Source organism: Pleuronectes platessa, chromosome 16 (assembly GCF_947347685.1).
Source record: "Pleuronectes platessa chromosome 16, fPlePla1.1, whole genome shotgun sequence".
NCBI classification, from domain to species: Eukaryota; Metazoa; Chordata; class Actinopteri; order Pleuronectiformes; family Pleuronectidae; genus Pleuronectes; species Pleuronectes platessa.
Window position 1 is genome coordinate 20,973,639 of NC_070641.1, and position 27,447 is coordinate 21,001,085.

A 27,447-nucleotide genomic window follows, 5' to 3' on the forward strand; every position below is an offset into this window, starting at 1 on the left:
ACCTTCTGGTTATGTTTTAACCCCTATTTATTTGTGGGTAAGCAAGATTACCCCCGAATAACTACTCATCAGATTCACAAATAAATGTATCTGTGAAATTATTGAATGTGGCTGCAGTCAAGCCTATTAACACGTCTTTTAAATATGCACACAGTGTTCTCGCCTGTCTCCCTAAAAACATGTGTCGCCGACCCTCTTCCTTTTGTGTCCGACTGTTTGTTATCCTCCGTCATTGTGTCGTTGGCTCACTGAAGCTGTAATCTGCTGCTGCCCCGGCTTATTAACAAGACTGTTCTGGATGTTTCCCCTCTGAGGAGCCGGCTGACTTTCAGCAGCGACTCCAGATCCTCACAGAGCTAGGATGAATAGAACTGAACCATCCGTGCTTCTTGTGTTTGAATGTCCGTAAATTGTGGCTTAAAATGTGCATTTCTATATTCTATTGTTTTTCTTTCTGTCGATACGAAATGAGGTCAAATAGTTTAGCAAGTTTATTTGCTCTGGTAAATCTATTTGGTGCTTTCTCATTGTATCTGCATCACTCTGCCTCCAGGTTTTGTCCCTGTAGCTCGAAAAGTTTGCTTTCCACTCAACTCTTCAACTCCTAAAACCACCGAAAGGAACATCAGGTCTATTTGCTGCAGCTCTGTGATCATCTCTGGGTGACTTCAGAGTTCAGTCTGCAGACACTCAGGCTATGATTTAGAGAATGAAGAGGGAGAAGAGGGGAGAGGGTGGCGGGAGTGACAGAGAGCGACCTCGAGGGAGAGAGAGAGAGGGCAGAAGATAAGAGGAGGTTGGTGGCTGATGAGAGGGAAGTGGAGAAGGGAAGGATGGAAGGATGGAAGGATGGAAGGATGGAAGGATGCGTCGGGAGAAGAAACCGTAACGACTGTGACGCGCTGCAGAATTATCAACGAGGTTTGCAGGAGATTTAGCGAGGACCAATCAGTGAGGACATCTCCCCCGCTGCCGTGTGTATCTGTGACATCTGCTCTATCGGTACATCTGGAGAAGTGAGGAAGACATATTTGTCGGGTATGGAAGAAATAACGACAACGCGGAGATCATCACAACAAATGCGTGAAAATATTCACTGAGGGAAAAGAAAAACACACTTTATAACCTCCGCCAAGGAGACGGGTTTTCATCTGTGTTTGTTTGTGTTTTAATTGGCAGGATTATGCAAAAAACAACTGAAGGTTTATCACAAAAATGTGTTCTGACGTGATTTGCATGTGACTTGCATGTACACACACAACTGCAGCTGCAACTATAGGGTCAGTCTGTCTGCGTGGACAGTTACAACTTTATGGACGACAGCTACACAATGCAGTGACCAAGTCGAACGCCCTGATGTTATTATGAGAAGTGCACATTTCCTTTTTGGTACATTATGAAACTAGCTTTGACTAGTTGGGCTATGTGCTCTCAGAATGCCTTTTGAGTTATGGGTGTGTCTGGAGTTCAGTCAATAGCTAGGAAGGAGCAGGGAGAGTGAGTGAGAGAAAAAGAGAAGTTTGAAGTTGAGGAGGGAAACACACACTCACGTCTCTCCTCTGTTATGAAGGTCGAGCGAAAGAAACAAAGACCCAGAGGAGGAAACTCAAGTCGACCGGAAAAAGAAAAAAACGAGCGAGAACACACAAAGGTCGACAACGTACAAAACGTGACAGGGAAAGAAAAAGGAGACAGAGATAAAGAGAGAGAGATTTAATAAAACCCATTCAGCGTGTTAGCTTGAGTCAATGTGGTTAAAACATTACAAAACTCCAGCAGCTGGTCAGATAAACATCCCCCCCGACATTTGCTCTCCCACGCCGGCACCTCCCACTTGTTTACAGTGACATTAAAGGCGACCGGGCGCTGGCACCACGTCGCTGTCACTGGCATCTGCTCTGACGTGCTGCAGCTGCCAAGTCGGCTTCAGCTCATTCCTGTGATCCCCTGAAATGTGTGAGTCTGCAATGTGAAGCGTGGTTGGACGAGGCCAGCAGCCGGGGGTCAGTCAAAGGGCACGTGGCCTCCGTCACCACGCCACTGACACCATTCCTGGTTCCAACACACACACACACACACACACACACACACACACACACACACACACACACACACACACACACACCATTCAACAACAAGCTGATTGGTGCAGAGTCCATCTGAGGCTGAATTAGAAGACAAGTGGGCCACCTGATGTACAGTACGTTCATGGTTCAGTGCGTGTTTTCATGCTTGTGTGAACACACACTCATACACATACACACACACATACACAGTAACATTTCTCTCCCTCCCTCCCTCCCTCTCTCTCTCTCACCCTCCCTCGTTCTCGCTCGCTCGGTCTCTGGTGGGGTGTCAATGCAGATATAATTGGCACCGGGCCCCATGTGGCACTGTAGTGACGAGCCACAGAAATCAAGGGCGCACAGATGTAAACAAACACCCTCTCTCTCACACACACACACACACACACACACACACACACACACACACACACACACACACACATACACACACACACACACGCTGCATGTAGTATGTTTTTTCACTTAACACTCGTCCTGACGGCTCCCATGATACTCATTTCCTTGTTTTGATTTCAATGTCACACTGATGCTATCTCCCTCCTCTCTCTCTCTCTCTCTCTCTCTCTCCTCTCTCTCTCTCTCTCTCTCTCTCTCTCTCGTGCTCTCTCTGCACCAAACACACATTTCTTCTCCCTCTCTCTTTCTCTCACTCCCTTATCCTTGTCTCTCTCTTTTTCCTCCCGCTTCACCACTTCCACCTCCCTCCCTCTCAGCCTTCCTCCCTCCCTCTCGTGCTCTGATGTTTTTATTTCTCTCCACTTCTTTTCCATCTCTCTCTCTCTCTCTCTCTCTCGCTCTCTCTCTCTCTCTCTCTTTCTCTTTCTCTTTCTCTCTCTCTCGCAGGCCAGCAACATGCAAATTATGCCCCACAAATGCAAATCCTTCCCCATCAGAGGAGACCTCACAGAGGGCGATCACATCTTTGAAGTCTACCTGTGACAGCTCCTGAAGAAAGTCCTCCATTATTGACACAGTCCGTTGTATTATATCTCAGTGTGTGTGTAAAAAGTGAGATTTGTGTAGTTGTATGTGCATAATAATCCATGAAGGTGTTTGTTGGTGTACTTTCACTGTATGTAGGCATCAAAATAAGCAGCTAATGTCCACATTGATATGACCACCTGATATTTCTACATGGTCAGAATACAAATCGAACTTCTCTTGCACTTTCTGTGTAAGGAAATATGAATTATATAGATTTCTTATTTAGTTTTTTCAGAGAAGACAACCCTTTGACTTTCAGCCATCAGTCTCCATGTCTCCTCACTGGAGACATCACCGTCATGTATCCTAGAAAAATGGGTACAAGATGGATTTTCCCCCGTAATCAGCAAACACACAAAGCGTTGATTGTGTTCAGGTTGTGTTTCTTTACAACACGGAGCATTGTGCTGGTGGGTCTGCGTCCCACTTGGAAATCAGGAGCTTACCAGCTTGGCTGCCGAGCTTCTGCCTCCTGATTGGATGCAGCCGCGCTCGCTCGTGTTAGAGTCCCACTAAACCTCACTTCTTGTTTATGCTGTTTGAACACCCGCTCCGGCACTGTACACTGCACCCGGCTTGCATTATTCATGTGTGTGTGTGTGTGTGTGTGTGTGTGCATGTGCATGAATAAGAAGCACAGTTAAAAGGGGGACGACTTTACAGAATTATACTTTGTTAGTATGAAGGTTGCATTAACAGCAGCCTCAATCAAATAAATGGACATTTCAGCAGATTCAAGACGCTGCTACTTAGTTAAGGTGTCGGGGGTGCTCTTTTACAAATTGAAATTTTCATCATTTACAACTTAAAATAATAAGAATCTTAAACCAAATGATTTTTGGTTCTGAACGAATATAAATTTAAACCCACATTCACACCATGACTTGTTGCCCGACCCCAATCCACCCGATAAACAACAGGGCGTCACATGACATGATCTTTCACCAGGAGACCCCGACACTGGCCGCAATTTTCTGTCCAAACCCAAACTGAACTTTTCACCAGGTAGGAATTTGTCCCCAATTTGTCCCCAAATGTGTGCGACTTCCAAAACTCGTCTGTGACTCGAAAAATATGGATAAAAGTTGCGTCATGTGAACGAGACTTCACACGATGATTTCATCTGATTTGATATTTCAGGCGTCCTCAGAGGATTTTTGAAGAAGTTAGCTTGGATTGAAGTTTTTTCAGTCTGAGGCGGAGAAGTCAAGTGAGGAAGTCGATCTGATGGAGACTTGACTGAACAGAGACAGTTTCTGTGTTGCTCTCTGTCGCTCTGTGTCGCTCTGTGATGCAGTCGGTGCCTCAATTAGATTCAATGTTTGCACGTCTGACATCAGCTGTAATATTTCTCACACACTTTACCACTTTCTTGAAACTCCCCCAGTCCCTGCTCTCTTTCCATGTTTCCCAGCCCGTGTTGAACTCAGGTGACACAGGCAATTTTTCATACATGCAACCATCTGCATACTGGTGTGTGTGTGTGTGTGTGTGTGTGTGTGTGTGTGTGTGTGTGTGTGTGTGTGTGTGTGTGTGTGTGGCGCCCTGACTGACCTCAGGCCAGCTCTCCACACCAGAACGGAGCCGAGCAGCATCTGACCAGCTGTCCCGCTCACAGCTAGCAGCATGTTATCTCCTCTCTCCATTCTCTCTATTCCCGTCTTATTTTAATATACCCAGCTCCTCTCTCAACCTTTTTATTCTTTGGTCGCTCCCTCTCTCTGACACACATTGTCCCTCTCTTTCTCTCCCCTCCCTCTTTTCCTCAGAGACTCCCTTCTCGTATTCCTCAATCACCTCATCACATCAGCTGGGACGGACCCTCCCTCCATAGACCATCGTCAACCTTCCCCCATCTTCACCCCCCCCCCCCCCCCCCCAGCCTCGCTTGCTCCACCTCCTATTCCCCATATCCCTGTCGTCCCTTGTCTAATTTAACCTCATCTCCATCTCATCTCCTCCCTCCTGTCTCCCTCCTCTCCCCCTTAAACCTCGTCCTACGACCGTGCTCAAGAACGTCCGTCTGCCAACTCCTCTTCCTCCCTCTTCCTCCCTCTTCCTCCCTCTTCTCTCCACATCACCCGTCTTGTGTAACCACAAAGAAATCTCTGGTCTTCCCGTCTCACTGATTGAGTCATTGTAACTGTCATATGACCTCAATACTTCTCCTTCTTCCCTTTTTCCAGCTTTTAGACTTCCCATCACACCCCTTTTTTTTTTATGTCCCTGGGTTCATACATACTCTTACATGGATTTAAAAGCGTATCTGCCTTGGAAATCAGAGCAGGAGAGAAGCAGGAAGGCAGATCACTCTTTTCCCAGAGAGGGAACATGAGGATTTGGCTGCTGTCTTCATTAGGGAAAGGGCTCAGAACTAGTTCGGTCTATTTTCATCCTAATCAGCTCACGCCTCTCACTGCTCTCTAACTTGTGCAGCGACAGCCACAGAGACAGTGTGTGGACAAATGAAGACGATAAGTGGGAGAAAACTGTTAAATATGCAACTTAACAGTTACTGTTTAATACTGTGCTAGAGATGTTTCCATTAGTTTGAAAATCCACTGGATAGAAACAGAAATAGAGAAATAGAGAAAAAAGTTATTTTGTGCAGGACCTTCTTTGTCACAGTTTTTTAATAATAGCAAAACGCTGCCTTATTTTAGCAAAGTAACATTTTCCAAGTTAAGCTGAGAGTGAAAATGTTGAATCACCTGCTGTTACCGCTAAAGGGAATAACTGATCACCAAAGTCAGTCGGATTTGTCCTCTGGGAGCCATGATAAGCTGTACCACATTTCATTGTTATACATTCATGGGGTTTATCCTCTGGTGACCATGAATCTTTAAAAACGGTATAATAGTTAACATTCGTATAAAACTGCTACAGCACAGAATCTATTTCCAAGCTTTTCCTTATGTATTTAAATAAAGTCTTATGGTGTTTTCGCCCATTTACATCATTATGCAGACACACTACATTTACTACATATCATTGACTGAAGACGCTGAATGCGAGTTTGAATCCCGACTTAATGCACCAAGTAGCGAAGCATGAAAGTCATTTTTGATGAACCCAGAAACTCAACTCACGGAGAAGGAGAATAGATTCAGCCACGAAATCTCCCCTGAAAAGTTTTTTAATCTAAACTGTGAAGGGATAAAGATTCGTCTGCATTTATAACCATCTGTCTGCCGTGCTTTCTTCTTCCTGTCGCTCTCGTTCGCTCGCACTCATCTCCGCTCGCTCTCCTCTCTCTCCTCTCTCTCTCTCTCTCCCTCTCTAATTGGCCTGGAGGATTAAATGTGTTTAATTAAGAGGTGATTATGTGTAGACGGCTGACACAGCAGGATGAGGATGGCTTCATCCCATCGTCCCGACTGTCATCGCCCTGTACCCCCATTCCAACCCCCGACACACACTGAGACCTTCTCCTCCATATGTCTGCCTTGTTTATTCCTAAGTTATCACCTCTCCCACGGTCATTTCCTCTTTCTAACGTTACCAACTTGTCCTTTTGCAGTTATGACTCCTGTTCCTCACGGATCTAAAGCTCAGGAAGGATTCATTAAATAAAATATATTTATCCCAACATACAATCTATATTAAAGACCAAGAACAAAGCGGTTATACTTTCTTCCATATGTACTGAAATCCATGTATGCATTATATATATCATTTGGAAGATTTACCAAGACAAAGCAACGTGAGAAAGCAGAGGAGGGTTTAATGCTGCAGAAAGAAATGGAGGGAGCGAGGGAATGCAGTGCAGAAAACAACAAAGTGCTAATAAGCAGCGCGCAGGGTGAGAAAGAGGACAAAAACTTGTTTATTGCAATTGGGGGAAGATGAAAGTGAAGGGATGAGCCTCTGCAATTTCCTTTTTGTGTGTAAATGCTGCATGTGCATGTGTGAGTGCACGTGTGTGTTTAAGAGCGTGAAATACAAAAATGTGCACTTGAATGACTCATCCGGGAACCAGAGCACACGGTAAATGATAATTGATCGACTTTGTGGATGCGGCTGCGCTGATGATTAACTTGATGGTAAGTGGTTTACAATGAACTCCTTCTTCTGCGACACTCAGCCACATGAGTCAACCTGGTCACGGGTACAACGGGACCCAGGCGGTTTCCTGTTGAGCCTAATGACGAGGACCAAATTGTGAGGCAACGGGGACCAGTGTCCTTGAAAACATGCCATCGCTCTCAACACAATGAGCCCCCAGGAAACACTGAACGCCCACTAATTGAGTCTCAATCCACTTAAGACGCACAGGGGTTGTGTTGACGTTGTACATGTGTGTGTGGGGTGTGTGTGTGTGTGTGTGTGTGTGTGTGTGGTCAGAGCATCCAGAGGAAGAGCCAGACAGATGGGTCACACAGCGTTCCCTCAGTGGTTTTGGAGCTGGAGCACGGCTAATTACATCCTGATTAAAAATGACCTGTCTGTCCCTGCGCCTCATGACACATGTGAGCTTGTATGTGTGTATGTGAATACACATGTGTGTTTATGGCAGAGAGACAACAAAAGACCCATGTGTGTGTGTGTGTGTGTGTGTGTTTGTTTGTGTGTGTGTGTGAGTGTGAGTGGGGGTGACAGGAAGACTTGATCGTGTCTCTCCTGTTCTCTCAACTAATCCGCCGCCTCGTTTCTTACTCGCTCTCGATTTGGAGAAAACTAATTCAAGTACTTATTGAGGACTTTAAAAGTTAATAAATAAAATATAAGTAATTACAGTAAATACACTATAACAACTGGCGTGTAAAGACACAAAGACGTGAGCTGAGGACTGACCGTTGTTGGAGCGCAGCGCCCTGGCCGAGATGCCGTTGGTGCCAATCGGATGATGAACCCCGGTTCCGTCCACCACTCCTGCCTCCCCTGGCTGCTTCAGGAGCTCCGTCAGAGTCCTGGAGGGGAGAAAGAACAAACACACATTTACAGCTTCCTGCAAACAAACTGAGAAGAAAACACAACTCGAAACATTGTTGATTCTCACATGTGTACTCAGCACACAGGAAGGAGACAATGAAAGGGGAAGAGGGCCGAGGGGAGAGCTGTTAGATGTGAGTTCGAGTCGGGACAGAGGGAGAGAGATGATAATAAATGCTGATGAAAATTATTTTGTTATGTACATTAATCATATCCAATCAGCCTTCATCTACCTGAGGATGAAAAACAAGGTTTGAAACAAGATTGTGATCCTTGAAGATCGTTCCCACAAAAACAAAACCCAGACAGAGACGCTTGGAGTGGAATCGAGGATAAAAAGGAAAAAAATCTCTGGATGTTTCCCAACTGGTCGCGTCAATCATTTATAAAAAGAAAAACGACTTCCCCTCTTGCCATCGTTTTATTGTTTGATGCCTCCTCAAGAAACTGGAGCAGGGGCAGGAAGCAGCCTTCCAGCAGGAAGGACTTAACTCCTGAGCAGCACAAAGACCCTGACACAGGAAACTGGGATTCACACTGTTTTTGGTAGAGTTTGTTCAGTTTACTTATTTGCCATTTACTCTCTTTTAGTAATTAAGTGTAAAAAAGGTGGTTCCAGCCTTTTAAATCCGATTCTGTCTCATACGAACCGGCTTCATTGCTGTGTGAGTGATCGCATTTTGTTTTGCTGCTGTAAACCTCCCATTGAAAACACAAGGAAATGACTTCTTCTTCTTTCAGAGAGTCAGCTCTGCTCCTAAAAATCAGAATGGGCCTAGGAGAGAGTTTTCAAATCATCCCTCACATTCTAAATAGCTCATCAGTGGCGCTGGTCCTGACCCCCCCCGCCCCCTCCCTACAACAGGCCAAGATGAATCCCCACTGGATTAAACCAACCGACACACAGACATATACCACTGATTAAAAACAACCCGATACCACAAACAAAAGCTCACACAACCACACAGCCTGTACACAGCTCCCCCCCCCCCCCCCCCCCGTCCCTCGTTGGTAAAGTTTGATTTCATTTCCTCTGTTGACCTCAAACTCTCTAATTGGCTCCGCAGACTTTTGCAGCGCTTGCACATATTAACGAGGAGCAGAAGTGAAGCGCTCAGCATCGACACGTCACCGCCGACAAGGAAATTACAGCAAAACATCGTCAACAAATCAGCCGTGACCCCGGAGCCGCTTCCCAGAGACCCATGAATATTTTCCTCACCGTTAATCTCGCTGCGGAAACCTTGGCACAACCTTCGGAAATGCAACGGAGCAATTGTCCTTTTTTTTTTTATTAGCCCGCTGTGAGACGACTGCCCGTGGTCACGAGAGCAGTGAGCATAAAAAAACATGAACACCAGAGTAATACAGAGCAGCGGATCTGCAACCGGGACAAAGGGTTTAATACGTGGTCGAATTTGTGACTTTTTGTTTTACTTTGTTTGTGTTCTTTTTTCCCAAATGAAGGCACAACATGTTCAGTGGTAATTAGTTCAGCAGCGGCTTTCGGCTCGTGAACTCTGGATAACCCCCCCCCCCCTGACATTCTCTGGAGGGGCTCTATGTGACAACGCAATTGACAGTGTCGGAGTTTCACCTGTCTCCTCCTCAAAACTCCAGTTAACGTCTGAATGAGCCCATGTTGAACACAGCAGGGCGTCAAAACTTAAAAAAGGACGAAAGGAATACAGGGATCCCCGGATGAGGCGGTGTGATACACGAGGTAGAGACTGATGAAGATGTCAGGAGAGCCTCTGGTGATGAAGGCCAACACCAGAGTCGATGTGCTGTAAAGAAGAACACATGATCTCGGCAGCAGGATCAATACGTCACATCTCTGCCTGCAGCTCTGGAGGATTCTCTGTTCCTGTGAGAACGTCTGGATCCATCCTGATGTCCTCTGGAGCCGATTCATCACAATCTGACACGTGGTAACTTATCAAAACTCATCTGCTCAACATGAGGTGAACATCTCCCCCTGTGGAAACAGTGGTTCAATGTGCTCGGAGGTGATTGGAGTTATCTCAGGTTAAATGCAGTGCTTTCACCACCCGGGGGGGGGTCGACTTTAAGTAACTGCACAGTGCAGCACAAAATCTAAACTATCAAACAGGGGGTTGAAAAAAAGAAGAAATTAAACTGGTATTTCGTTTCTTCCTCCCTTGACACAGTTCTCACAGTGAAAGTGCCATTAGGCAATGAGCCGGCTCCAGTGGAGCTGCACCGCGACACGTCAGTCGTCTGTGGTCGGGCTCCGGGCGGCTCACTGGTGTCTGTGGGGAACTGGGTGTTACTGAAAACCAATTAATGTTAGAGAGAAAGTTTATTTGAAATTAGTCTCCTGCTGGAATCGATAAATAATCTCATCCGTCCCCCCCCCCCCCCCCCCCATCACTGACCCCCACCTCTGTGGAGGTCAGTGATGTCATTTAGTTTCATGGTAAAAACACAAACTACGAGTTTTGAGAAAATTCATAAATACTAACAATGGCCCTGAAGTGAAAATCATACACACACAGAGATGGGAAAACTCGACAACAAATTACCAAAATTACACAATCAAGACAAGGACTGTGTCGTCAGCAGGTGCCTCCATTTTTCAATAGAAATTAATGTTGTTGTGCTATGTGATTAGTTGTTGTGTTTCATGATTGGTTGCTGTCATTTGTAATTTACTGTTGTGTTGTGTGATTTGTCATTGTGCTCTGTAATTTACTGTAGTATTATGTGATTGATTGTTGTGTTGTATGACTTGCTGTTTTGTTATGTGATAGTTTGTTGTGTAATGTGATTGGTTGTTGTGTTGTATGATTTGCTGTTTTGTTTTGTGATAGTTTGTTGTGTAATGTGATTGGTTGTTGTGTTGTATGATTTGCTGTTGTGTTATGTGATAGTTTGTTGTGTAATGTGATTGATTGTTGTGTTGTATGACTTGCTGTTGTGTTGTACGATTTGCTGTTTTGTTATGTGATAGTTTGTTGTGTAATGTGATTGGTTGTTGTGTTGTATGATTTGCTGTTTTGTTTTGTGATAGTTTGTTGTGTAATGTGATTGGTTGTTGTGTTGTATGATTTGCTGTTGTGTTATATGATTGTTTGTTGTGTAATGTGATTGGTTGTTGTTTTGAATGATTTGCTGTTGTATTATGTGATTGGTTGTGGTGTTGTCTCATCGATCAGTGTCTGTTATGATGTAAACTTCAGGGCCACCATCCATTGACTTTATAAACATGGAGAGTGCGTGCGGATGAGAAACACACAACCTGGACACGCACATGTGTCTCAATTGACCTTTTGCATTTTCTGCCTGCTGGCCAATCCACTTTCTCTCTCTCATCTCATTAATATCTGTCCTCGTTCTGTGGGTAATAAAGTGAGCTGAAGCTGCATCCCCCCCCCCCCCGCTCTGCCCCCCCCCCCCCCGTCCCCTGCAGAATGCATAAGAGTGCTATTGTTGTGTACTTGTACTTCTCTCCACCATCCATCTCCCTGAAAACAACTTCCCTTTCTTTCTCTCCTCTTCTGACCCGTCGGTCTTATCTTCTAAACTTTCTGTGTCTGACTCCACCCCCTATTCCCCCCCCCCCCCCACACACACACCACCACCACTCCCCCCCTCGTGTTGTCTCTTGCCCTTTGTCATCTTCGTTGCTACGAGCCTTTTATCTTTCCCTGTTATCACTCTCTCAACCCTTTCTTCTCCTCTCAGGCCTCTGATCCCTTCTCTCTCGCTCGCTCTCACTCGCCCATCAGTGCGTCTGGTCCGTCTCTCAGCGTCTCACCCTTTAGCCTAGTTTCTTTCTTTCTTTCTTTCCTTTCTTTCTTTCTCCTCTCTGTAGTATTCTCAGGCCTCCCTCCCTCATTTCTCTTCCCTTCCCGCAGGAAACTGTCACATAAACTATTCCAACTTGCAAAATTAGCATTATTGAAATGATGGAGAGCAGTATTATGACATCAGAGCACAGCACACACACACAGAGAGAGAGAGAAAGAGAGAATACAATTGTCAGAGTCGCTTCTAACACGCGACAGACGCAAAACTGAAATCTCTCTGTCATCTCCTGCCTCCTGCTGCTCGGCCCCAACACCTCAATTCAATCTTCTGGATATTTCCCTGTGCGACGGAAAGACAAACTGTCTGATAAATGTTCTGGATTTGTCTCGAAAATGGCTTGAATGACTCAAAACATATGGAATAAGTCATAAAAGACAACTTCCACCTCCTCCAGCTCTGCAGCTGATGCTGTGAGCGAAACCTCTTCTTTCTTTCAGACGCATGAGGCAGAGGCACAAACACTTAAGTTGCAGAGAAATTGGAATCCAGCGTGAAACCCACGTGAGAATAGCATCCATCCAGTCTATGTGCCGAGGCAAGTCTGGCTCTTTCATGATAGGAGGTGAGGCAGCGAGTGTCGCTTCAAACAAATGTGAACCAGGAGAGTATAGAACTCACACAAACGACAATGGCCACAGTGCACACGACAAAATCCCTCTTTGAATTGACTATTTCCTGACAGATTCCACTTCAGTCTGCATTTTAGTGCATTTCCCATTTGTTCCAGGGGCATGAACGGAAAAAAGCTACACACCGATTATGATGAGAAGATTAAATCCACAGACATGTCTCATAATGAGCAGGTAAATGACATCAGGTTTACTTAACAGGCGTCCTATTGTAATCTGTGTTGATGCTTTCCACCTTCACATTCTGAGAAGTTGCCATTTTCAAGCAATTACGCTCCTATTGTGTGTAGCTCGACCTCTAAATGACCTCTGTTGCACAACCTGTTTTCACCAAACTAGGAAAGCAATTCCCAGCTGTTACCTTATCTGGACAAAAACACATACAAGCACAATTGGCTGGACGATAAGAAAGTCCCTCAGCTATAGTGAGAAGTAACTGGAAGTGTTGGTTCGGAGAATCAGAGCTGAAGTCCCTTCTGGAATAAACAGACCCTTCCTCTTCAATTCTGCCTCCGCATGTACTTAATGAGAATTCCCTTCAAGACTCTTTTACTTTAGTTTTCGTCAGTGATTAATGAGTTTTACAATTTGCCTTCAAACAGTCGACACCAGAGAGAGAGAATGAAGCGGAGCCGGCTCCGCTCAGCAGGCGTTCAGATCCTCCGCCAGTCAGCTAGAAAGTGGGCTGTTAAGGAGGCCTCTGAAGGCTGGAGCTCATACAGCCTCTCTCAGTGCAGGGGCTGCACAACCAGCAGCTCCAGATAAATAACGGCTGTGAACTGGGAATCAGTGTAATGAATTTCATGAGGTCAGCGTTCACACAAAGCCTCGGTTACTGAACACTGGAATCCATGCAGGAGAGGATATGAATGAAAGTACTTTTTAAAACTCTTAAACAAAACATATTTAAGAGAGGGAAGTAAATAATCCTTCTGGAAATCTCATCTCCAGGCGATTTGACGGACGGCTCTCGATCATCTTTTATCCCGACTGAACCATCTCAGAGTGAGAAAACACAAAACACGACAAGCGGCTCCTCGTGTCGCCCACAACTTGATTTGATGAAACATGAAAACTTAAAAAGGGAGCCGGCAGCCACGGTGCTGCTCCAACTGATAACAGTGACAAATTAAAAACCCATGGGCCCACCGACTGAGCACGAGTGCGTTTTCAAAGTGAAGCTGTTTTAATACGTGGCAGTAATTGCTTCAAATGGAGTCGGCCATCTTCCACCGCGGAGTCGTCTCAGTCGGGCGCAATTAGCGATCGTTCAGACGTCCGTGGGAAAAACAATTAGCCTGTGAAAGCTGCTCTGATGGTCACTGAAGGTGAACCTGCTGAACATGTGGCGCCTCATTGGACTGTGACATCCAGGGACGTCTTTATTACTTCACTTTATTACTTTGTCTGACGGGGACGTTGCAGATTAATAACAGTTCTGCAAATATGCTAGAGTCAGCCACAGATGAACTTTCATATTCATATTTGAAATAGACTAAAGCAGAGAAAAAGATAACGTTTATCAAATACATGTCTATAAATATAAGTGTGTGGGAATCTGTGGAAACAGAGTTTATGATGTGAATCATTGTAATTTACTAAAGTTACTTCCACCTCCCTGACAGATTTATTCACTGACATTTAACTGTATGGTGCAGCATAGCTATTTTACTGAAATAATTCAAATTATATAAATTAATAATACATTTATATATCCATTAATAACACAAATTATTATTTCCATTCACATACATGTATTTAAGAGTCAAAATGTTATTTACATCACGACAGAAAACTAAAAAAAGTGATTTTACCTTTACATGTTTTTATCTGTTGTTTACCAAATCATATCTTTGCTCTTTTATGGTGTTTCATAGTTATTGTTTTTCTTTGAATTGCCTCTAACCAAATTGCCTTATGGATTTAATAAAGTTGAATATGATCGACACAAAGCTCACTGGTTCAGTATCACACTTTTTGAGGAAGTTGGTTCTTACACATTTGGCTTCACGGCTTCCCGAATAGGACGGCCATTTTGTTTCCCTGGTCAGATTTCGCATTGATGCAGTGAAACCCTGAAACCAAACCGCTGCAGCCACCGTTTGTTCAACGTGCACGTTTTCTTTTTCAATCGTCAAAGAGCGTTAAAAGTTAAAGTGAGAAAAGACTCCGCGGTCACGTTTACAGACACACAAACACACACAAACACACAAACACATTCACACCCCTGGGTCCATAACACAGTGCTCTGTAGCTGAATCACTCTTCACTGTCACAGCAGGTTAGTTTACATTACGAGGCACCCCACGGATGATTCCAGGGGCCTGTAACCAAGTGAGGAGCGCACAGATACAACCCTGCTGTTTTCAAACACTGATGCTGTATAATTGTGTGTAGCGCTGCTTGTTGCCACCCGAGCAGCCTACACAAACAGAAACAACACAGACACACACACACACAGCTGCTGGTCTCCTACCTACGACTGGGCCTGGAGGGAGATAATTGATGCCACTCGGGTGTGACTCACCCCTTAAATTCTCATGTGTGGTACTTTGGAGAGGTGACACTGGGTGGGCGTTGTGCGGGTATGGGTGCATGTGTGTGTCTGTGTGTGTTTGTGTGTGTTTGTGTGTTTGTGTGCGGTCCTCCGGGGCAGGGAGTGTGAATTTTAAAACAAGCACATGAGTAAAGCAGCAGGAGGACGTACGAGAGTTGGCTGCTTTCTCTTTGTTCCTCTTTGATTACAAATGGAGAAAAACGGCAAATGAGAAAAACAACAACAGAAAATTCCATTATCGCCTTATGACCAAATGATCTGATCATCCGCCCACTAAGGGAACGAGACTCACTGTGCTTATGTGTTGTTGTTTTTTTTACACTTTGCAGGATTAAGCAGGATTTCAACACTCACTCACTTACATGTTGGCGACAATGAGCAGCTTCTCCAAACTGAGGGATTCTTATGTAAATGAAGCTGAAGTTCAGAGTTATTGTTGTAAAGCTGTTTCCTCTGAATGGGATGTTTGAGGCAGAATGTGGAAATAAAGCTTTTGTGGGTAAGAGGAGAAACAAGAGAGAGAGATGCTCAGATGGAGATAGTGTGTGTGCGTGTGTGTGTGTGTGTGTGTGTGTGTGTGTGTGTGTGTGTGTGTGCCCATTCTGTGTTAGTTTGTCTGTCTCTTTATCTCTCCCCATTTCTGTTTGTCTTGTGGCGTTATGAAATGACAGACTCAACACTTGAAGTCTCACTTTATCAGTAATCCACTGCAACACACACACTCTCTCACACACACACACACACACACACACACACACACACACACACACACACAGATAGTAGGCTAAATGGGCACTGTAGTGGCACAAGTGGTGGCATGCATCTTCTCAGAGGGGATCTGATACACCAGTCTCTCTGACACATAAACATCCGTGCACTGATACATGCGCACACAGACACACACACACACACACACACACACACACACGGAGCGGACATGCTGATATGTTTTAGCTGCCAGATAGTGCACCCTTGTAGGCTTGGTACAGAGCCTGGATCTGTCTCCCGCCCTGCCTTACTCCGATTAGAGCTGACAGCTGCCAAATAATGTCCCTTGGCATGGCCGAGTGCCTGCCATGCCAGGGCCTGTGTGTGTTTATTCATAGTCTCATTGTGTGCGTTTGCATGTGTGTAACCGCACATCGGAGGAGTTTCACTTAAAAAATTTGGAATAAAATGGTGTCTCGGCTCTTGATATCAAGTTTAGAGGTCACAGAGAACGTTGGAGGTTATTCAGATGGTTCAGTTAAAGGGAGTGATGGTAGTGGGGTCACATGTTCAGGTCGGTCTTGGGCAGCGCGGCACACACAACACGACAGCAGACTCGGACTCTGTGGGTCAAAAGCTTCCTGTCGTCTTCTGTGAGCCAACAAAAAGCTGCAGTGGATTTACTCTCTGCTGCGTCACAACACTCGTCTGTTCACATTTCACTCTCAGGGCGACTGAGGAGCTTTTATCCCAAAAAAGTGTCTCTCCAAGCGAATTAAAAAAATCATACCTGGTTTCTTTGTCGACCATCTATCACATGAAAGCCCAGACTCGGATACCATCCCTAAACAAATACTCAATTACTATCAAATGAATTAATATGTCTCCTCCAATGAGCAATGCTTCAAACTGGTCCTTTATTTATCTAATATGGAATTTGAGCTTGAATTTGTTCCTTCATAATCAAATTTAGAGGATCATGAAATGTGGTAACTTGTCTATGAGGCACTAAAGGGTCTTGTACCTATAAATACTTGTTTGATCCACTGGTCAAGAACAAACGATACTATGATAAACTGTATAACAAAGAAAATCAACAAAAATGTACTTGAGAGAAGCAAAAACCTGTAAATATATACAATTATCAAATTTTACAGTTGATTCTCAAAAGAGTCGACAGATTATTTTATCTGTTTATTCGACAAATCGCTTTAATCTCTCAATGTTATGTATCATGATACGTGGAAGGAGCAGTAAACAGGCGACTGAATAGAAAAATAAATAAATAAATCCAAGCCAGCCTGTTGGAAGAAGCATAAACCAGTCGCTGGCAGGATCTCAGTGCTAACGCGGTGGAGCTGCTGCGGATGATGTCACAGAAAAAATACCATATGTCAACCTCTGAGTCACCGCCTGCACTCATTATTTTGGGCTGTCTTTATTTTAGAAACAACGAAACGCACACACACACACATACATACAGATTAGTTCTCCTCAAGGGATTTGTTCTCAAACAGTCATGAGTGTGACGCACACATAACCCATGCATGAATACACCTACACACAGACACACACACACACACACACACACACACACACACATTCGTCTGCTAAGGATCCATCACCCGGTGGAGCCCTGGACGTTATTGATTTCATACAAGTCCTCAGTGTGCTCTGATCTCAGCCTCGTCCATCATCACACCCAGATGGACAGAAAGCTATCGACCTATTTTGATTAGATATCATTGACTGTCCAAACAGCTGGAGCACCTCTGGGTGCCGGGGGAGTCGTGGGAGCTCCTCGTCAAACGGAACAGAACACAGTCGGTTACTCAAGCTTTATGTAACCCAGCGTGTGGAGGTTTTAACTTTTGTCTCACATCCGGGAGCTGAAACGTCTTTTATTATGAAGTTGGAGTTTTCATGACTCATGGCAGGAGCGTTCCCATTTTAACTTGGACTGGAATTAACTCCAGAGACATTTCTGATCCTCTTAATGTATAATTATACACATTGACTATATTACCCAGGTAGCAGTATTCCAATATTAACCAGATTAAGAAATGTGGAGTATTTTTTTAGATGTGCCTCAGTTGTTGCTGCGAGGTGTTTTGTGAGAAGACAGAAGAAGAGATTCTGATGAAGGACAACAAACTGTGGCTGAGAACATTCAGCATCATTTTCTCTCTGCTTCATTTTGGCTCAGATCCTGCACTCGAGTCTTAGAATGTTATTTTAAACCCTGTAGATTAATTATGAGCGCAAATAAACGTTATGTATTTTTCTAATTTGATGCATTTCAGCTCATCTTTTGTGATGAGTTAATTGCTCCTGTGATGAGCGAAAAAATCCAATTCATCTGTCAGCATGTGCAGTGCAACAAATTGATGCAATGAATGCAACAGAAAGCAACACACACACACACACACACACAACCACACACACACACACACACACACACACACACACACACACACTCAGAGAAGGGCTTAGCGACGCAGCGCAGCCGAAGTGGGAGCCAGGTGTCAACCTGTGTTTAGCTCACATATACTCACACATGCACAGATAATCCCTTCATGCTGCATTCAGCTCAAAGTTCAGCCTCGTACACACACACACATCAAACCTGCGCGCAATATGTAGAGTGTCACAGCGTTTACACACACACACACACACACACACACACACACACACACATACACACACACACACACACACACACTCAAAGAGAGTGAGAGAGTGCAAGGACAACCTCGCAGTATAATATCAGAATGTATAAAGAACTCTGTCATTCACTTCCTCATTTGTCATGAAATGAGACGCACACGTGCACACACACACACACACACAAACACACACACACAAATACACACACACACACACATACACACACACACACAATGAGCCTGAGGTCGGCTTTTCCCTTCACGTGTGTGAATGCATACACCTGCAGGATGGATCACATCGATGACTCTAATCTATCAACCTGTCTGACTTGACTGCTTCTAATTCCATCCACACACACACTTCTCTCTATCTCTCTCTCTCTCTCTCTCTCTCTCTTTTTCATTCCTCCTCTCCCTCCTCTTCCTCCTTTCCATTCTCTCCACCTGTATCTTCTTCCTCATCATCTCTTTCCTAGGTCTGATTTTCCTTTGAGGTTTTGAAACAGTTTCTTCCAACTTGAGTCATTTAACCTTTGACCTCAGTCTGTATTCATCCTCTTTTTATAACCTGCACTACTTGGTTGACTCCCACCTGTTAAGATTTCATTACTACACACATACATACAAACACTATTCAAGTGGCTACAACGTAAATATATGAATACAGTAAATATTCACTTCATATGATATTATGTTGTGTATTTGTACCTTGGTATTTGTCCTCCTTTGTCTCCATTTGTACTCAGGGTTGGTGTACTTTGTGTACTTCTTTGGATTTCATTTACAACAATGATGCATGTTTATCCTTGTGTTCTCGAATCAAAGAAAATACTTCACATTTAAACGTTCAGTCATTTCCAGCACACTCGCACAATGGTTCCCACTGAGCGCAGAGAGCGACAGATTAATGGAGCGATGGTTTGAAGAATTAACTCGCCCACTTGTCTATTTTTATTTAAATGTCAATTACTCAATTTCTTTCTCCAGTTAATCTGTGCTCCTTCATTTTCCGAGCTTTCCATTTGACTCACGTTCACTCCCTCTTTCCGCTGCTTCCTTTCTTCTCTTTGTTCTCTGACGACTATCTCCCCCAATCCCTCCATTCTCTTTCTCCCCCCAACTTCATGTCCATCCCTCTTTCCTCATCTCCCTCTCTCTCTCTCTCTCTTTTTTGGCCTCCTGGTCTCTTCTTATCTCCGCTGCCTCTCCCTCTCTCCCCCTCTCTTTCTCTCTCGCCCTCTGTTACGTGTGCTGTTTAGCCGCGCTTAGCTTCACCTGTCAGCCTGGATCAGGGCTGTGGAGCAGCAACATGACAAACTGCCCTCTGATTCACTTACACGCACACACACACACACACACACACACACACACACACACACACACACACACACACACTTGTAGCATCTTCTCCTCCCGCCTTCACCTCCCCACCCCTCTTTCATCCCCCGATCCCCTCTCTCTGGCTTATTGCTTTGTGTTCATGCACACTACACTTGCAGTCACCTGCAGGCCTGTCTTTATACCAACACCTTTAGAGGAATGTACTGTTTCCTTCGTGTCAACTTTTGTGTCTTAAGATCTGAACACAGACGACAAAATAATGCACGTGACCCTGGACTGATTGTAGACGATGTAAATGATCCGGTGGAACATGAGGAAAATCCATTGTTGAATAGTAAATCTACTTGATTGATATATGACTAATTCTTTATGGCGGTGAAAGAAAAATAAGTCACCTGACTAAATGTAAGTGCAACGTTAATTTGCTGGGGTCACAATCGACCCACAAATAAACGTGGCTTCGTCTACCGCTGCCTTCCTCTGCTATTGGCTTGAATCTTATGGAGGAGAAAAAGGTATGAGAGGATAACAGTCCTGCAGAAATATACTACATCTTCAAATGTGTCAGCTGCACAGTGTTATTTAAAAACTGAGGACTTTTCAAAAGGTGTCTCTGCAGTGGTTCAAAGTGACCATGAAGAATTGTGCACTGTGGAAAACTCAATCACTGCAAAACATGCAAAATGCCTCCGAGCGACATCCTGTGGTTTACATTGTCGTCTACATTTAATATACATACATTTATTAATTTAGAAAGAAGGATTTAATCTATTGAAGAGATTTAAATTGAAGCAATATTGCTTTTCTTGCTATGGATTGACCACAATGCTTGTGTGTGCTGTACATTGTTGATACCCCCCCCCCCCCCCCTCCACCCCCCACACCCCCTCTCTATAATGAAATCAGGTTGGGCAGACATGTTGGCAGAGAGCGCGCATTGATTGGTTGCCTTTGAAAGGTTCCTATAGCTCTCAGAGAAAAGAAGGGGGCCATAAATCCACTTAATGACTGGAGATAGAAGCCTGAGCTGAGCCGCTGGGATGCTCATCACTTTGAGATGGATGGAAGGCAGACTACAGACACACTTACAGACGGGATGTAAACAACAGACAGTAGTTAATTATATGCAGGGTGCCGATGCGCTTGTGTAAATGAATACTTATACACGTAGAGATGAGGTGCATGCACAGACAACCTGTGGTCTCCTGACACATGAAACAGAAGCATAGGAAGAAAAATGCAAAGCCAAGGATTCACTGCTCGTCTGTTTTCACTCACTAATTGACTGACTGATAGAGCAGAGGCCGAGGATACCAGAACCTATATACATCTCATTACAGCTATAGTATTGTATTTGGTAAAAGACAAAGTGCAACACATGACTAACGTCCTGCAGGGGAGGACCCGACTGGCTCTATCCCTGCCAGGTCAATGTCAGGGGGAAGGAAACACAAGCAACGTCTTCAGGGCAGAAGTGGAATCTCATTCTGATCAAGAGAAATAGACAAACACTATTTTCCTGGGCCTGGTTTGAAGGGAACGTGATGACAAATGCAAATCTCAGGCATCGTCACAGCAGGAGACGACTGCGCTGGAAGGACAAATGTGCTCGGATCCACTGAACGCTCCTCGACGGAGTTTGGGTTCCGATGAGCAGCTTTCACCAGATTCACATTCTGACAGACATAAGTTCTGTCGTGACAGAGCTAACGACCGAGAGGCTGAAGGAGGAGAGTGTGTGAAGGAGCCTTGTTGCTGCTGCAGAGCTGAAAGAATTCAGAGAGACAAAGGAAAATAGTTCCAAAGTGTCACTTTGTCTCCAAGGAAGATTGAGGAAAATTCCAGTTTATCTTTATGACCTTTGATGGAACAGGAGACATCATAAAAAGTATTTTAACGTGGGATATATATGTTCACTAATTTACTACGGGTCTCTATGAATTTCATAAAAATATGGTCGCAATGAAGTCGTAATAATGAAGCTGTCCACTGTCGGTGGCCATTTTGGATGATTTCACACATTCAAACACACACAGAATAGGCTGCAGTCAGCTATTTGCCTATAAGCACTCGTCTTACTTATTAGCATGAGGTCTTTGGACTGCCACAGCGTGTAATGACCTACCCTGCCTGATATGCCAACTCTGTGTGTGTCTGTGTGTGTGTGTGTGTGTGTGTGTGTGTGTCTGTGTGTGTGTGTGTGTACATGTGCATGCTGGGCTCCAAGTGATATCTTCCTCCTCTCACTTCACCGTGGCACATTGAGTTATTCCGCCCCCCCCCCGTCCCTGCCCTGCTCGCGTTCTGGACCTTTTTTAAAGTGTGTAATTTTGTCCCCGCTCTCTCTCCGCAGCAGGTGTGTTATGTGAGTGGAGCGCAAGAGCAACACTTCAGCTGTGTGGTGTCACGAGCGAGTGTTGGGAAGCTGGATGCTCTTTCTCCTCGAGGTGTTGGAGGGCTGTCAAACGGCCAGAAGGACATTTTTCTTATTTTAAAAGCATCATCCGTCGCTGTAGACAGAAGAGCGAGTGGAGGGATGAGACGTGTCAGTGAGCAGGAGGACAGACAGTCCTATTCTGATTGGAGCCAGAGAAGCATTTTCAGTTTTGGGGGATGTCAGCGCTCTGCAATAAAAACGTACAGTCACGATGCAGAATAACAGAATGTGACGATAGCTGCTGTAACAGATGATGATCACGACCAAGCTGAACTGAATATATTTGATCTCCAAACCTTATAGTGTTCATAAAGATGGACGACTTGAAAAGCTATAGCCAAAGTGTCTTGACCGCCCCCTGGTGGCTGGCTGTCCTAAATCCTGCCTCCTTCATGTTAGTGGAAAGGACGTGGATCCCACCAGGGACTCGCAAAAAAAAAAATTCTCCTATTTTTGTTGTGCTTATGATCATCATCATCTTTATTTACTTGTGTGGTCACTTGAGATCTGATCCCTCGACCACATGTGGGATGTTTGCAGTGAGATCACAGATGAGTCCACGTCCACTCATCTCCTACTCAACTACAGTTTCAGTTTTAGCAACAGTTTGACTTTTCTCATGATTTCCCCAAAAATCGATTTATTTATGGCAGCCCGCCACAATAACAAAAGTGATTGCCTCTTATTGATTTTTCTATCTTTGCACATTAATTTCAGATTGGTAAAATCTTACTTTATTATAGAGGCAGTTATTGATTCGCTCAAACACCCACAGTGACAACAGACCCGTCTTCTATCATCAGAACAAAGTATTTGTTTTTTTGCAAAGAGTGAAGTGAAGCCATGAATTTAAAAGAGGACCTGGGAAGCAGCTAAAATAAAAATTGAAACTCAGTACACATGCAGAATGTACGTAGGCCTACATGCATCTTATTTCCTTCCTAAACTTCTTATCTTTAAACCTCTTTATCATGTCATTCCCTCTCTTTCTTTCCCAGATTTCATCACACTTCCATATAGTGCTTATCTTTTTAAGGGTGGTGGTCATGAAACCAATTGGGCACGAGACAGGGAACAGCCAGGGACACTTTGTACATCCATCACAGAACCTAAACTGTGGGAGGAAGCCGGAGAACCCAGAGAAACACATAAGAATGCAAAGGAACTGGAATTCAAACCAGTTACCTTCACCGCTGTGCCACCCTCCATCACTCTGCACATGAATATATCTATAAACAAGCCACAATTTCCTTAGATTGCTCAGCATCCAGTGTGTTTTCCATATCAAACTCATGTCGCCACATACGGTCGGTGAGTAAAGTGGCTATTTCAGCGCTAACGGCTGTGAAAGGTTCAAAAACACTGAACATCTGTTTCTCCACTTTTCGCCTTCCCACATTTATGTATGCAGCACATACAGCAGTCCCCCCCCCCCCCCCCCCCCCCCCCCACAACCCTCCCTTAAGATTTATCACACTCATTTGTACCAAAGTGTGGAGGAGAGGAAACCACGTGGCTGGAATGTAAATGTCCTGTATGCATTTCACACTGATCAGCACAGCGAATGGAGGGGGGGGGGGGTTGATGGAGGGATGGACGAGATACAAAAGAAGTGGGAAGAGGAGAAAAGAAGGTTATGAGCGATGAAACGAGAGGAGAGAAGGAGAAATGGGATTTATTCAGTGTGGAAAACTGTAATGTATTCCATTAAGTTCCACGGTGGTGCAGAGGTTTCATCTTCAAGTTCTTGTTTGTGAATGTTTATTTCGTATATTTTCTCATATTTTAGTTTAATCTCATGCAAATAAGTAGTCGACCCTTCTCTCCTGGACAACAGTTCTGGTTTTCCACTGGTTTGATTGGTCTCCTGCCTCATTTCCCTTGATCTCTTTTTATATCTGCAAGCTTATCTCACATTTTCATTCCCATCCTTTTCGTGCTCTCTGTTTTTCCCTCCTCTCGGTTCCTGTTTTTCCCCAAACTGTCTCTCTCTCACCCTCTCTTCTCCGGTGCCGCGTTATGTAACCACGGTTCTGCGTCTTCGTGCTCCACTTTCTCGTAAGGGGGGGTGTGAGGAGCCTGTGTGGTTAAACAACACAGCTGAACACTGGGAAACAGGGCTGGGGTTACTGGTTGTAAGGACTAATGGTAATGTTTCTTTGTTCCATCGCTGAGGACAAGGGAGGGAGGGCAGTGATGAGCCGAGCAGATGAAGTGACCCTGTTTCCTGGAGCGGCGGCTGAACTCTAAAGTGCTTGTTTCACATCAGCCTCAGTAAAAAAAACCTGACTCTGGCTCTTCTGCAGTCATCATCCTCCTCTTTCTATCATTCAATGTGTTTACTGCTGCCAAGTTTCCTCTAATCACAACCGAGAACGTCTTTAAAAATAACCCAGTTACTGCAGAATGATTTCACCTGTTTACGAACACTAACAGCAACATGTGCTATTTAAGACACTCAACACCTGATAGGCGCTAATTGCTTCAGAAATCCTGCTCCTGCTCAGAGTCTGATTCCGGATCCTTCCTGTGAGAATCCTCACATTGTGTGTGTTCTCCTCAGTATCACAGGAACTCAGGGATAGCTGCCTGGACACACTGTGGACAGGAAGCAGCTGACCACTTATATGGCAACACATTTCAATTAGCCAAAGTGTTTCGCTTTGAGTTAACGGCATAACTCACAGAATCCATAGAAACATAAACATATCCTGCATAAAACCCACAAAGTGTGATGGAAACTTTACTTCAACACACACAGATTATTACCGAAATACAGCCAAACAACCGAATATGAGCATTTGTTTTTAGGTATTTCAATAAAGACGGACATCGAACTAAAAAGCTTATTTGTGTTAAAACGAGAACATTGAAAAACATTTCCGAGTCCACTTGCCGACTCTTTTCCAAACGGCTTTATCCTCTGCAGCCCGAGTATGTTCCAGACGTGCTCTTTGAAGATTATATTTCATGCACAGCCCTTCAGTCCTCCAGTGTTTGGCCTTTCGAATGTTTCCAGGCGAGGATTTGCAGAAGACGCAGCTTGTAAAATATCTCCGGTTGCTGGCCTCAGAGCCGCCTGCCAGCGAGCCGCAGGGCGAGAGAGAGGGTGGTCTCTCTAATCGACTGGGTCATCACTTTACTTATCTGCACACATCTGGATTTAACCGTTTCACTCCGGCACTCAGACGAGGATTTCTGCTAAAGAAACACACGGCCGGTGATTTGGAGCCACAGGGTGTGTCGACATTTGTGGCCGTATATAAAAATATTACTGGATCACAGCTCTTCAGGTTAATAACGGAGAGAACAGGGGAGGGGGAGAGGAAGCAGGGGAGGGAGTGTTTGACGATGACGGATGAGGGAGATGGATTGAGAGACTGATGCCTGGGGAGAGGGAGGAATGGCTGAGTAAGGTGAGCTGTATTTTGACCATCAGGGCTGTCGTGTAGCGATGAGGAATCACATGTTCCCGCTGTCATTTTCCATCCCGTCTGTGTTATTTCACACTCCGGCTCAAGGGCAAGACATCGACATCTCTTTTTACTCTCTGACTGGTTCCTCTCTCGTTCCCTCGTCCATCCAGTCTCTCCTTCTTCCTCTCCTCCTCGCAGGGACAGGGATCCCTCGGCCAGTGTCAGTGTTGCGTCACCCTGACATTGAATCACTGATACAACATCAGTATAATTAGAACACACGTATCGACAGCCTCATGCTGCCAAGTAAGAGTGTGCGTACGTTTGATTGTGCGTATGTTTGAGAGTGTGTGTGCGTCTGTGTGTGTGTGTGTTTCACATACAAACTAAAGCCGGTTTTCAGTATATACCACTTCCAATCCTTTCATTCACAAAAGGACATCCCTGTTTAAAACACTCTTGACTGACTCATTATTATTCCTTTTTATTTGGTTTTATTCCATAATTGCTGGAATGTTAACACAACAAACAGTGCCTCATTCACTTGACTAGAAAAACAAAAATTGCGGCCAGTGCTTCACACAACATTTGGCAACGTTAACACAAAACATTCAAATATAAATTGGACAGGGTTGACAGAGAATTAGAGAAACTGTGTGAGTCTCCAGTGATAATTAGAAGCTTTTCTAAGCACTGAGAAGTCGCAGGTAGGAAACGTTATTGAATTTAAATTGGGCAGAGCGGCGACATTACAACTCCTCCAGCGCAGCGGCTCTCGTGCACTGTGATAGTGTCATCATGCGTTTGTGACTGCAGGGCTGAAACCTGATTGATTTTCATTGTGGCTCAAACGCAGTATTATTAATCCTGAGTACAAAGAGCAAACACAATCCTGTTCAGCACACAGATAGAAGAGATACAAGCTGCTGCTGTGAAGCACACGGGTTGTTTTCTTAGTGTCTTCCTACTGGAACCACTTAAAACTGTTACAAGACTCTTGTGTCATGAGGCAACATAATGAAGTACAAATATATTTTGTGCGTGTGTGTTGTGGTTAGGTTAAGGGATAAGGGTTTTGGGTAGTGGGTCCACAATGAATGGAAGTCAATGCAAAGTCCTCATATAGGATAGCTGCAGTAAGAGTGAGGGAGGGACAGACAGAGAGACGGGGGACACGGTGGACAGGCGTAAACAAAAACAAATTATTTTTTTAGGCACAGGGAAAGAGCGTGTTTGTTTCTTTGTGTGCATGAGATGAAGTAGGGGAGAGAGAGAGAGAGAGGCCGAGCGCGTGTTAATCAGATACATGTTTGTTATTTTGCCAAAGCATCAATTCCCTGAAAACATCTTTTTCTAAAAGGCGACGGCCGCCTTTTAGAAAAGTGTAAAAACGTCTATTTTGAGACCGCAAATGTGAAAATCACGAGCTCGGCTCTGCGCTGCTGTTAATGCCGTTAACGCTGCTTTGTTGAATAGGGTGTTTGTGATTCTCAGGGTGTGTGTGTATGTGTGTGTGTGTGTGGATGGGTTGGGAGGGGGGGGAGGTTAATGGGAGTTCGAGCAGAAGACAAAATCATACCGTGGTTTTATCGACTATGGGCCTGGTTCCCTCCCCAGAGTCCCATCTCATCAATTATACGACATGTTACACCACAACATACAGAGTAAACCTCCACTTAGCAGCCGGGGAACAGCAACAACACACTGGGCCAAGAAAAACCTCTTTTGTGTGTCACTGAATTATCATTGAACAGAGCAGGGATCTTGAATGTAGGCTCTACAAAGAAGGACAAACACAAACCAAGGATAGAAACTGGGCATAATACAGAAATCTACATCCTTTTGTGAAGAGGTGT

General features: G+C 44.6%; 1 protein-coding gene across 1 annotated transcript in view; it reads right to left on the minus strand.

Annotated features, from left to right (window-relative positions):
* The window catches only part of LOC128458691 (protein shisa-8), a 78,141-nt gene that overhangs the window by 38,025 nt on the left and 12,669 nt on the right, over positions 1-27,447 (minus strand). Inside the window, exon 2 of the mRNA XM_053443619.1 lies at positions 7,866-7,981. Within this exon, the coding sequence (XP_053299594.1) occupies positions 7,866-7,981 (116 nt within the window). The remainder of the gene's footprint in view (positions 1-7,865; positions 7,982-27,447) is intronic.